At 39.3% G+C, this 13,123-nt stretch overlaps 1 protein-coding gene across 44 annotated transcripts in view; it reads left to right on the forward strand.

Moving 5' to 3' along the window:
• Positions 1 to 12,866, forward strand: part of FOXP1 (forkhead box P1) — a 544,444-nt gene extending 531,578 nt beyond the window's left edge. For 43 of the 44 annotated variants that reach the window (XM_060271340.2, XM_088662398.1, XM_088662407.1 and 40 more), the window contains 2 exons: positions 136 to 302; positions 8,818 to 9,866. In XM_060271340.2, the coding sequence (XP_060127323.1) occupies positions 136 to 302; positions 8,818 to 8,962 (312 nt within the window). In that variant the 3' untranslated portion in view covers positions 8,963 to 9,866. Of the gene's footprint in view, positions 1 to 135; positions 303 to 8,817 lie in introns of all 44 variants that reach the window. The other variant, XM_088662414.1, reaches the window with a different exon arrangement.
• The last annotated feature ends 257 nt before the right edge of the window (positions 12,867 to 13,123 follow it).

Here is a 13,123-nt window from a genome sequence, read left to right on the forward strand (position 1 = left end):
ATAATTAAGTGGACATTTTATCCATTATATTTAATGAAAACATAGTCCAAACAGTGTTACCTTGCAGTTGATCTGTGGCACATGTATGAGCATGTGTTGCTATGGATTCTCATGTCTTGTTCTTTGATTCGACAGGCTTCAATTGCTGAGAACAGCATACCTCTGTACACTACTGCTTCCATGGGAAATCCCACTCTGGGCAGTTTAGCCAATGCTATGCGGGAAGAACTTAATGGTGCAATGGAGCATGCGAACAGTAATGGGAGTGACAGCAGCCCAGGACGTTCCCCTATGCAAGCAATGTAAGTAGAGAGGAATGTTGCTGCTGTTTACATTTATCTCCTGTCTCTCTCTCTCTCTCCCTGCCCCTCTTCCAATGAAGCCAAAAATACAAACTCCAGAAATGTTTGTGCCAACTTGAAGAAAAGGAACCATTTACCTTTAGTCTGGTCTGACAAATCCACCTGGGCATTGTTAACTCACTTTTCACTCAGTCCTTTGGCTTGTAAACCACCAGTTTGCAGAAATGGCATTCTGAAAATGCGTGTCTTTGGGAGATTTTTTTTTTTGTCTCTTTAATGCATTATTTCCACTTGAATCCTTTAATGAATCTGGAAAGATCTATTAATCACTGTTTTTCCATGGTGGCTAAAATGGAATCTTCTCGTCCAAAAAGGTTCTACTCTTGAGCACAAGATGCTAGGGTCAAATCCATTAAAGATATTATAGTGCCACTGTTTTCATTTTATCACCTGTGTTGAAGACTTTCAGTAAAGACCTGGAATTATCTAACTTTCACATAAGCTTTGTGCAAGCAAGTGAATCCAGATGAATGCTCAAGGAATAGGTAGTGTCTGGTAGAGCAGCCTAAGGCCTTCTGCCACCTGCACAGGAAGGGAGAGCTTGCTACTCCTGTGCGGTACTTTGGTTCATTCAGACTTGTCCACATAGAACTAAGCCATGGTTGATCATACATACAGCGCAAGGGGCTGGATCCCACTAAACTGGGTTTTTGCTAGCGCAACTGAGCTTCCACCCCCTCCCCATGCATGCCCCACACCTCCCCCAAATCTGCTCTGCTGGGTTGGGAAACAGTCCAGAACGTGAGGGAAAGTGAAGAGGATTTGTCTGGCAAGCGGGAGTATGCACTGATGGAACGCTTATAAGAGCACGATGCTGAATTCCTCCATGTATCTTCCCTGTGGACTTCCAAAAAATGTGTCTGGCCACTGTTATAAAACTAATGTTGGGTATAAAGCACAATTCTTACACTAAACAAGTGGACTCTCATATATTGTTCGCTTAGCTGGCTTTAAAGTTCATATATTTATTTCCAAACTACATGAGTGCTGGAAAGTTTGGTTGTTGCAAGAGGCATGCAGCAGTTTGCAGGCCACCAAATTCTGTGCGGAAATGGCTAGCTCTGAACTTTCATCAGGAGCTTTGCAATTGTGCAGAATAAGCACAGGGTCATCTGTGATAACCAGGACAGAGTGATCAAACCAACAACACATTTTGTTGCAAGTCCCAAAAATTGTACATAGATTAACTGGCACTGCAAATAACTCTTTCCTCCACTTTTAGAGGTACTGCTGTATCTCAGAACATGACTGTGAAATTATTGGTCCTGTTGCCAAAAGATCACATAGCCAATTAATAATACGGTTAGAAGAATTAATTTGTAGCCCTTCTACTTCAAAGTAATATGAATAAGGCATTGACAAAAGTAGGTCTAAATCAAAAGGTAGGAAAGCATTAACCTAGCGCCACCCTAATAATTAGTTGTGAAGGTAATTAGCATTTAATGGTTTTTAAAAAGTTTCCCACCTGCATAATATGTTGAGCAGGGGGTAAAGGAGAAAGGAAATCTAAGGCTCATAATACTTTGATATTTCAGCATTTTAAATCAGTGCACATTGTGCTTTGAAAAAAAAATCTTTAAAGATGGCAACATTCATTTTTAATTAATAATTAATTTGAACATTGTCTTTTGCCATTTACTTCAAAACATTTGAATGTGTTTAGTTTTACAGGGATTGTTTGTGCAGTATTAATTAGCATTCCCAAAGCAGAATGACATGACATTCCTCTAGTGCTGTTTGAATGGATTCATCTTCAGGCAGTTGTACATGCAAATACTTTTATTCTCTCCATGACTATGTTAAAAGATTTGATAGTTTCTAATTCCTAGAAAAGTTGCTGGCATGTCGGAATTTTTCAGGAGTAAAGCATCTAGTTTCCCCATGGATTAGTTATTTAAATGAATCACTTAAGATATTTTTGAAGACAATATTTGGGTTGGTGTGCTGTTTTTTTCAATGGAGTTAGGACAACTGGAAAGTATTAGAGAATTAGTAACAGTGAATACCTAGTGTTGACATATCTTGAAATCAAATTTCCATCACTCAGTTTGCATATGTGACACACTTTTAGGGCAAGGACATACAAGTTGTTTGACATCTGAAAACTACATCAAATACTTTTGTGATCATGTGGTATACGCACTTTCTATAACGAGACCCAGATTATTACTAAAGTTAGAATTCTGCAGTAAAGAGCCAAGGCAGCCATGTGTGGCTCGCAGCCCACTGTCACCCTAATTTTTGGGGGGCCATGCATTGGTTTTTATCAAATCACAACTTTTTGGGATTATTTTTGTTATATTCAATGAATTTCCAAAGCCATTTCACTACAAGGGGATGTTTTGCATCTTCAGTTAACTGTTGTGTAGTTAAATAGTTGCAAGTATTGCAGTGGCATCAGTATACATGTAACATTGTGCCTTTAGTGCAGTCAAACCTCGGTTGTTAAACGTAATCCGTTCCAGAAACCCGTTTGGCTTCTGAAACATTCGACAACGAGGAACATAATGAAGGGAAGGACAGGGGTGGGAAAATCTTACTGTAGCATGACTACAGGTTAGAATCCTTGCACTGTTTATACATGTTATGTCTCAGTATCGGCTTTGTTTGTAGTTAAATAACGTTGCTTTGTTTGTTTTTCCATTTGGCTTGGATTTGGTTTGGAGGGTTCAAGCTTCTTACAAGCTTAGCACTCATGGGAATTAGAGGAGAGGTCCTCTTGTGGGCGGGGGAGCGGGTTTACTGGTTCGCTTTGCTTTTTATTATGTATTTTGTGTCTTCATTTTGTATTTTTATGTTGTGATCTTTGGATGAAGGGCAGTATACAAGTTAAATAAATAAATAAAGCTTTAACCTGCAAGTTAGAAAACAGAAGCATCATCACAAAGCTGCCCACCTCCATTTCATCTCTGGTCACTGGCTATTTAAATGAGGGATAGGCCACACTTTCATTTTGGGGTAGCATCCAAAAGTAGGCAACATCTATCACAGTCTCATCCCACTGTGCAGAAGGCATGTGTGCTGCTGTCCGCTACAGCTGTGCCTGTTTTCATAAGGAAATTCCACTCGCTTTTTCATGTCAGAATGACGTATGAAGTAGGCAGTGTAATAGTCGAGATGCTGGTGGCGGCAAATGGAGTAAGCAAAGAGAAATCCCACAGAAACCAGGTCTGCAGGTGTAAGAGCATAGACTGCCCATCTCTGAAGTACAGTCTGCATTTCACATAGAGCTAGATGATGCATCTAGATTTTTGTCTTCTGCCAAATTGTTGCTTCAGCTTTTCACAATGCAGTGTATCCAATTTTTACAAAGCATTGTCTTTAGCTTCAAAATTCAGCAAGGCACTAATAGCAGTACCTGGGCGTTTCCATTAAAGTGGTATTTTCGAGATGGGACTTGAAAGGATACATGGTCGTCTGCAGATATCCCCCCCCCCCCCGGGTGGGAGGGGTGGAGACCAAATAGTCCAAATAAATAACTAGCACCAGAGATTCAGGGCTACCACTTCCGGTAGATCTAGTGACTGAGCAATGACAAAGTATATGAAAAACTGGTGTTCCAGATCTGCCCCTTGGTTGTTTCTCGGTGGGTAGACATGAGATTTTATCTATGCATAGATCTGAAAACCAAACCGGTGCTAAAACTAAGAAATGTGAATTTCTTCCCCTGGCTCCCCTCACCCCATCCCACCTTTAATTAAACGAACTGGTACAACAATCTCTCACTCATACACACACACACACACACACACACACACACTACATTTTGTTAAAATAAAAACACCAAGCATGTCAGCATAGCAACACTGGATTATATAGCCTGTATATTCCCCTTCCTCCTAGCAAAATGAGTATAACAATGCTGGTTTACTCTGCAGGGCTGGCAAAGCCCGTGTTCTCGGCTACAGCCCTGGTGGGTATCCTAATGATGGACCTTTATCTATTTCAGCAGAGTAATTTTTAAAATGTTTACACACTCACGGATTAAGTAACACTTTGGGGTGTGAAATAAGACCTAAGAAAGAACTCCTGTCTTTGCTGCTACCTTTTTGGTTTGGACATGACAAACCTCTCTCCAATCACAGCTAATGCTAATGTCCTGGATACCTGGATTGTCTTGGGCACAGTAGAAATCACTTCTCTGCCGGGGTAGGCCAGCAGAAAGGGCTGATAAAGAAACTCTAGTTCTTTCTCTGAAGTCTAGACAATGGGTGATTCACTCAAGGCTTCTCTTTGTCTAATTGGCTAGATCTTCTTTCCTAAATGTCAGTCACTGATATATGACTTCATTCTTCCACTAAAAACACTGGGAGGCAGGAGCAGGTTAGTTTCTCACAACACAAATGAGACTAGTTCCTGCACAGTTTGCCTTGTATCTGCAGGTGCTAGGAACCTCCCCCCTCCCCCCAAAAAAGAGAAAAGAATGAGAGCTGGGAATCCAAGGATTATTGTTCATCCAGGGAGAGCATTTCCCTCTGCCTGAGGACACCCATGAAAAGCACGCAAAGTGATGTTCAAATGTCAAGAGAGTTTATACTGTTAGCTGGATATAATTATCCACCAGCATTCAGCACAATGTATTGGTACTATCCTAGGCAGTCACTTCCTGAGCTTTCAGATTTCTGAGCGCCTTGTACGGTGATATTCTTCTTTTCCTTTACAAAATATACTTCCATGCTGTAAAGTAAATTGTCTTTAACAATTCTGGTAGGTGTATCCTTTAAACTTTATCACAAACTATAGAGTGCCTTGTTAACATGACAGCTAAGCAAGTATAACAGTCCTGCAGAAAACTTATTGCCATCCAGTTCACTGCTTTTCTTTATGATACACTGAAATCCTTCTAATCTCTCCTTACCCCTCCACTCCACTCTTTTGAAACATTAGAAAGTAGTCACATAATTACAGCTTGGGGACATAACACTTTCATCCTGACATGCTCCAAAGCAAATTGTTCCATGCTGTGTGTGCCACTAGAGCACGGTGGCTCTAAACAACAGTCAGCGTTATTAAAAACTTCTCTCTTCCCAGAATGGACAAACAAAAGAATTACTCGAATGTAAAAAGAAGGGAAAGTTGCACTCAGTGAGGTTATTTATAGTTCACCCCTTCAGAAATAAGAGTCATGTAAGTTAAAAGGAATGACTGGGAATTCTGGTACTAAGGAAGGAAAAGCAAAGCCTTTTTTTAAAACTCCCACTACTGACCTTAGGGAGACACTACCTTTCTTTTCTTTCTGTTGTCTTCCCCCCCCCCCCAGCTGTAACAAGACTTATAAGACTTTTTATGTAGGAATTCTAAACTGTGTGGAACATATAAAAGATTCTGCTTTCAACTCTGAACAGTTATGGGGTTTTGAGTAATGTGTGAACCAATGCTTCTTTCATTTTTACATTTCTCAACGGTATCCTAGCCCAAAAAAAGATCCCCAAAAGAATGTGAGTATTCTCATATTGGTTATTTTAGGAAAGCAGTGCTTGTCTACGGACAGGATATACTCAAGTTATTGTAGCATATGGGGACTCAAATGAAGCCCATCTAATACGGTATTGCCAACTCTGATTGGCAGAGGCTTTCCAAAGACTTGAATAGAGGTTTTTCTTGCCCATAATTCTACCAGAAATCCTTTAACTGGAGTTGTTGGGAATTGTGCTTTGAATGTATAAGCATGAGAAGGCATGTGCTCTGAACCTGTGCTGTGGTGGCTTTTTGCCCAATATCCCATATACATTTTATAATTATGGACATTAATGATACTTTATGTTGAGGAGAACTAAAATAAAGGGAGTATAGGTCAGATTCACAGTATGAATGTTTCATAGCTACCATTTCCTCTGCTTTGAGGTCCATTCTAAAACGCAGCCATTGTTGTGGATGTTGAAGGAGAAACAGGTTTTTCCTTCTCCCAAATCTGGGTCCCCATCTTTCCAAACTCTCTTCAACCTGGTGTAAACAAATCCACCGTGCTAGGATCTTAGCTTACCTTTGGTGCAAGCACAAGAGGACCCTTTTTCTGGGGCCATTTTAAAGATGTTGCTGTACCCATGTCTCTCACAAGCCTTGATGGAGGTTTTCAAAATCCTTGATGGAGGTTTTCAAAATCCATTAGGTTAAGCATATTTCTGCTCAGCAACCCTAATGTCCAAACACACAGATCAGAAATGAACCTTTAACCCTTTGCAGCTTTATTTGAGGCCTGGATTCAGCACCTACTGTGATACAGCAACGCCAAGCTACCAGGGAATGCAAGCATATAAATAAGAGAATCACACTGACATAGATTTCACATATTCGCTGTTAAATTTGCCAACACAGGATTATTCTTTCATGCCATTCACACATATGTAAAAAGATTTAGTAGGGAAATACTACATGTGATTTAAAATATATATATAGAAAGCCATGGATGTAGCCAAACAGATCTTGTGTTTCTCAAAGCAGTCATAAAAACCGCCCATGAGAGGCAGCCCTTGGTAGTCTAGAGAGTTGTTCCATCACTATAAGGGAAAGTGCCACAGGTTGACTGGGGCGCTGTTTATAGTGCATTTTGCTGCCTCACGTTACGAGCAACTTTTTATACAACATTCACGTTTCCCCACAGGCTTTCATAAACTAAATAACTCAGCGAAAGGATCATTTCTTCCTGGTGATACTTTTCAGGAAAAGCTGTATGTTCAGGCAAATGCCTCTGTCTTGATGTAGCAATGCACAGTTCAAAACCCTGAACTGGATGAAAGATTTGAGGTGCACTTGACACATCTGGAGAGTTTTAAAACCCACTACTAATATTAATGAATGTTAGCATTTCATTCATTTCCATTTCTGAAACTATCATGTGGCTTGCTTCCCTTTTGGCAGCTACATGGGCTATTCTTCTCATGGTGCGATTCCTGGTTTCACACCAAGTGGCTGGTGCTGATCAGTATAACAACAGGCAATTCTTTGTGTGTGTGTTTTTTCCTGGGGTTGTGTCATTCCCATCCACTCAGAACGTCCCAGCTATTTCAAACCACTTCAAAGTCAAAGTTTACATACTGGATTATTTCTTTATTTTGCCTTACCAAATTAAAAGGGTTAGATTTCGTTGACTGCAACATCCAGGGTTGCGGGTTATAAATCAAGAGAGACTTGGAACTTATCCTTACTTTATTTTTGGGGATTGCTTTAAACATCAATTATTTACAAAGGAAACTGGATTTTCCTTAACGGGTTGTATTATTACTGTTCACATGATATTGCCAATAAAATATCTTTCCCTTTTATAAAGTCTCTTTAACAAGACACTGCTTACTTGCTGGGGTATTTTACATATCAAAAGCTACCAAACAACAAAAAAGAGGAAGGTAATTTGTATTTGTAAAGGGGTTGTTGTGAATATGATTTACGGACAACATTTTTCAATTGTTATCATGCCCGTTTTGTATAATCAACCCTTGTTCCCCCATGGGTTATTCACGTGCTATTCTATAATGAGAAATTTGGCAGATCTCATCTCTTTAGTGCATCCTTAGTGCCCACCACGAGCTGAGGATCATGTTCTGCCTTGTTTACAGCTGACAGTGTTATTATTCTCATTAGGACTCTGCTTTCTTATCATATTGTTGTGTTAAGCGAGCCTTTTCCTCTCCGTTTGTGTTTCCTGGCAGGGCTTTTCTTCCCTTATTGACAGTTTGTAAAAATATGCATTAATTTGGAGTTTAAAGCATGTATCATGGTGTCTCTTTGCTGTGTTTGCTTGAAGTTGATTAATGATAGAACCTCACTTGGGGTCGTCCTCTGGAGACTTGCCTCACAGGTTCTGCATGTTAACTAGAGAAGCAGAACACACAGTAACCGATGATTAGCCCAGCCTCCAGAAGCTCAGTGGGCTGATAAACCACTGTTTTGCTTTACAGATGCTTATTTCATTTATTTATCCGAAGATTGTATTAATCAAGCTAATGTGTCACTCGAGAGCATTTTCCCTAAATCCCACGAAGAAACCATAAAGCAGCAAAGGCTTGCTTCCTGGTTTTGTTTTCTATTGAATCTTGGCGTTCTTAGGATTTATCTACCCCCCCTCCCCCCGGTTGCCCTTTGCAGCCAAACTAAGATTCACAAAGTGACATGTATTTGTGAAAAAACAGGCCGGGGTGGGGGGTGGGGAGAGCTCTGCTCCATATCAACCATTAAAAAGGGGGAGAGTTTCAAGAACCTTAGGATCTCTCCCCCTTTGTCATCTTCCTCGTTTGGTAGGAGAGACTGTATATCTTGGAAACCTTTGAAAAAACAACTCCAGTTGCTGTAAAATGATAGGTGTTTTAATTATACAAAAATAGGTGCTGTATTCTAAAGAGCTGAATAACCTTTTCGAATTGTTGGTCACTTTTTCTAACCCAAACAGGGTTGGTTTTTTTAAAATAATAATAATAATTAATTGCTCACCAACATTTCTTCTTTCCTTTTATGTTCACAGGCACCCGGTGCATGTTAAAGAAGAACCATTAGATCCAGATGAAAATGAAGGCCCGCTGTCCTTAGTGACAACAGCCAATCACAGTCCAGAGTTTGACCACGACAGAGATTATGAAGATGAAAATGTAAATGAGGACATTGAATGAGTATGTCTGTGATGTGATCCTGCAAATGAAGATCACGGGGAGGGAGGAGAAAAAAACAACCATATACTTCAAAATTAGCTGTGAAATCTCTCCCCATTATTGTACAGTCTGGAGGAAACACTTGGTCCATTTTGACAGCTATAAAGTACGTTAACTCTTAGTGCCATCAAGTATCCCATTTGGGAGTATTTTTGATTTTTCTACTTTTTGTTGAAAAAAACAAACAAAAAACAAAGGAATTTGTACTCTGTGCATTGGATGGACTTGTTTGGTACTTGGGATTCCCTCTCACAGTCAACATCAGTGTTGTAAATTTGTTCAACCAATTCATTTATCCACAATTTGGCAGCAGACTTTGGACTGCAATTCTTCCAATTTGGGACACCGAAGACATCAACCTGAGCATGTACACATAATTGCAGATCAAGCCTTTGCCCAGATTTTGAGGATTCCAATGGACAATATTTGCACAGTATCGCATGTTGATTATCACTGCCTTCACTTTTTCTTTCTTTGCTTCCATTTGGGATGGGGAAGTCGTGTGCGTGTGTGCACACGTGCACCTACATGTGTGCGTGCATAAGTGTGTATGTGTGTACTGAAGAGGGGTTAAAAGAAAATTCTCCCAATTTTTTTAGTGTATAACTTTGATTTTCCCCTTACTTCTCCTACACCATTTTAAGTTCTGACCTCAGGCCTCAACTGGCCAGAGCCTTTTGAGGCTTAAATGTTTTCTGTACTTTTGTGATGAATGTTAATAGGTGTTTTTATTATACAAAGCTGAATGTCCTTGGAATTGTTTGTAGTTCTTTTTCTACCATTCATTCCAGTTTCCTTCAGATGCCATCATGTTTTCTTTAGCTATGGAAAACATTCCAGTTTGGGCTATATTCCCACTCCTCAACCCCCCCCCCAAAAAAAAAGAAAAAAAGAAAAAGGTTTTCAAAAGCTGCTGTAACCGTGTGCAAAGATATCTTTGATCAGAAAGAAAGGTAGTTGCAAGAATTGAGAATGAAAGGCAAACCAGCACAAAACAGTATATAGGATGCGCTGCAAATTCATTCCACAGAGCAGTGTATGTTGTTAACATAGTTCAGAGTTTTTGTTTCTGGGCTTTCGTTTTTTTTAATTATTTTTTTTTGCAGTAATGGTAAATATTTAGTAACACAAACTTTTAACAGCACAAAAAAACACTGAACATAACACTGAACATACACCATACAGGGTTTTATTATGTCAGAAATGAATATAATCGTGGAAAGCTCTTAGCTTTTTAACCTGAGTTTCTGGGACATCGAATGCTTCTGGAATATCTAAAATACCAATCTGCCTATACGTATTTTCAATTCACGTTCAAAAGTGGGCATTATGGGAGCATTGTACGTGGTTAAACAGATTAAACAGTTTGAGAATTAACTGGTGGCATCCATCAGCTTGAATATAATTTAGGTTTTGGATTCAACTTCTAGGGAAGGCCCACTAGTTGTAAAGTGTTAATAATTTTAACTTTGCAAACTGCAGTTAAGATCATTACACAATACTACACCAACCAGTATCAGAAACTGACAGCTTGAAACCTGTGGGTGAATTAGCACTGTTGCAAGTTGCAGCATTCTTCAAAGCAAATGCGGGCAGACAGCTGCTGTTAGAACATTGGTACCCATTGATCACTGGACATCTAAACACTTTCCATTCTCCACTTCTCCGTAACTCACTTATTTATGTCGGACTATAGCTTTTTAATTTCAAACGCCTTTCTGTTTTTTAATTTATATTCTACTTTTGTACCTTTCCCCCTAAAATTACCAAAGATATTACACAAAGGTAAATTATGTTCTCTGTTATATGCTTTATCTTATGAAGCCAAATATCCTCTTATTGTTGATCAAAGGAGGTGAAAGAATTTAGAAGCAAATGTCAAGATACGGGCTATGGCTAACCTGAGAAGGGAAACTGCTCCTTTATTAGAGTCTTAAGTTAGAAGACCAAGTAGATTGCTGAACCAAAGTTGTTGTTGTTTTATTTTTTGTTTCTTTACAGGGACCAAATGCATTTCTGTAAAGAAAGATCTTTTTAAGGCTAAAGCTATGGAACAGTATTAAGTGGAGGGAGCATGTAAGGACAGCATTTCATTTTGAGAAAACAGGAGAGTAGTCAAATTTTCCTGCAAAACAAAGGAGATGCTTACGTAATATACAGAAGAACTCTCGCAACTTAAACTGAACCATATAATAGTATCTCAAGAATTTAATTTCCTATCCTTTTGTTTGGTCTCCGGCTTTGCAAATCCTATTCACTTTTGCTAAAAGCAAATTGCAAGGCAATTTCGGTTTAATTTGCTTTAATCTGTGCACAGGACCTTAGAGTGATTTTGTGACCGTTGTTGTGTTTGGGGTTTTTTTCCCCCTTTGAAATTTGGTCAGCATCTTCCATGCAGAATAACACCCCTGTCCCCTTGTAAACTTTGGTACCATTCAAGTCAATGGGAGATTTTTGCCATTAACTTCAACTGGATGCTAGTTGCTGCATCCTTTACTGACAGTGAAATATATAAAAACACAACTTCCCACCCCCACCCCCCTTACCTGATTTTGTTTTAATTTAAAGGAGGGCAGTCTGTGGTCATCTGAAACATTTTGGAAACAAACCGTATGCAGGCAGCACCATGGCGTGCAGGAGATAGCCAGGAGGATCACAAGAAGCGATCCCTGTGCTTCAAAACTGAGTGGTTTTGCTGGTTAGCTTGGTATTCCAAAAGGGGATAAAAATCTGGTAGATTAGTTCATTCTCAGCATGTGTAGCTAGACGAGTAAAGATAACAGCATGAGAAACTGTTAGTACGCATACCTCAGTTCAAACTGTTAGGGAATGAGTAATTTTTTTAAATAAAAAAAAAACTACATTTCACTCAGTTGCACTTAGTTATATGTCTTGCATGCATAGTCTAAAGACTGTAGCAAAATAATAAAAGAAAAAATGAAATAATAATAAAAAATTAGACTTACCGTATCTTGCAGGTATCACTGTCCTGCAGAAGAACCAAGAGAAAAATCTCAGGCTTTACATCAAGCAAACTTTGCTATTTTTTACAAATTTCTGATTCTGTGTCCCTTTCAATAATAACAATTGTTCCTATAGGGTGGGGTTTATTATGTTGTACATATATAGCCCAATGTGTCTCTGTGATCCTTTTTGTCTTTTGGTGGGTGGGATGGGGCAGCAGGGGAAAGAAATGGGGGGGAGGGAGAAGGTCCTTTTTTAAGAAAATAAAAAAAGTATCATTCCTCAAAAGGAATAAATGCATACCTGTTAAAACACCCTTTGCTTTTTGTGCAACTGCTTTATATAAACTATACTTTTAAAAAATGCTTTGGGGGGAAAATCCTACTGTATGTAATGGAATTGCAGAATATGCTGCACATATATTTTATTTAGTTATCCTTGCTTTAAGACTATTGGATGACATTTGCTGACATGTGGGAGAAAATCCCAAACTCTTTGTTTTGGCAGATCCCCCCACCCCCGCACTTCCTTCTGGCTTCTAAAATGTAACATAGATGACAAATGATTCCCAACCCCCCCCCCCCAACCCCACTGTTATGGATCAAATCATTTTTGTACAGGTTTTTTTGTTGTTGCTGTTGTTGCTGTTATGCTGTTTTGTTTTCATTTTAAATACTTTCCCTGCCCCTTCTGTTATTTCCCTACCACTGCCTATTTCTGGCTGTCTTAAGGGGCGGGAAAAAGTTGTTTCAAAAAATGTTTTCTTCTCCTGCAGTAAATACTTTGCATGATGAATTCCAAGGTCACACTTTCAAAGTTTTATCAGTGAAGTAGTGATTAATAATGGAGAGTGTCAAAAATTATTGAACTTTTGTATAAAAAAGAAATACTTTACAAGGTGCCAAGATGTAAAGACAATTTGTTACATGCTCTGTTTTTATTTTATTTTCTCTCAAAAGAAAAGCATACATTATGAAAGTAGTACAGGTAAACCACTGTTAGGAATGAGAGTCGAAGCCTACCTTATACACACACACACACACACACACACACACACACCTCTCCATGGAACTGACTGGGCTCTCTTCCCTCCCCCAGCTGAGCTCGGCTGTCAGCTCTGATCACCTGTTCCAGAGCAGGAGGCAGGGATGGAAGAGG

Source organism: Zootoca vivipara, chromosome 2 (assembly GCF_965207765.1).
Source record: "Zootoca vivipara chromosome 2, rZooViv2.hap1.1, whole genome shotgun sequence".
Taxonomy (NCBI): Eukaryota; Metazoa; Chordata; class Lepidosauria; order Squamata; family Lacertidae; genus Zootoca; species Zootoca vivipara.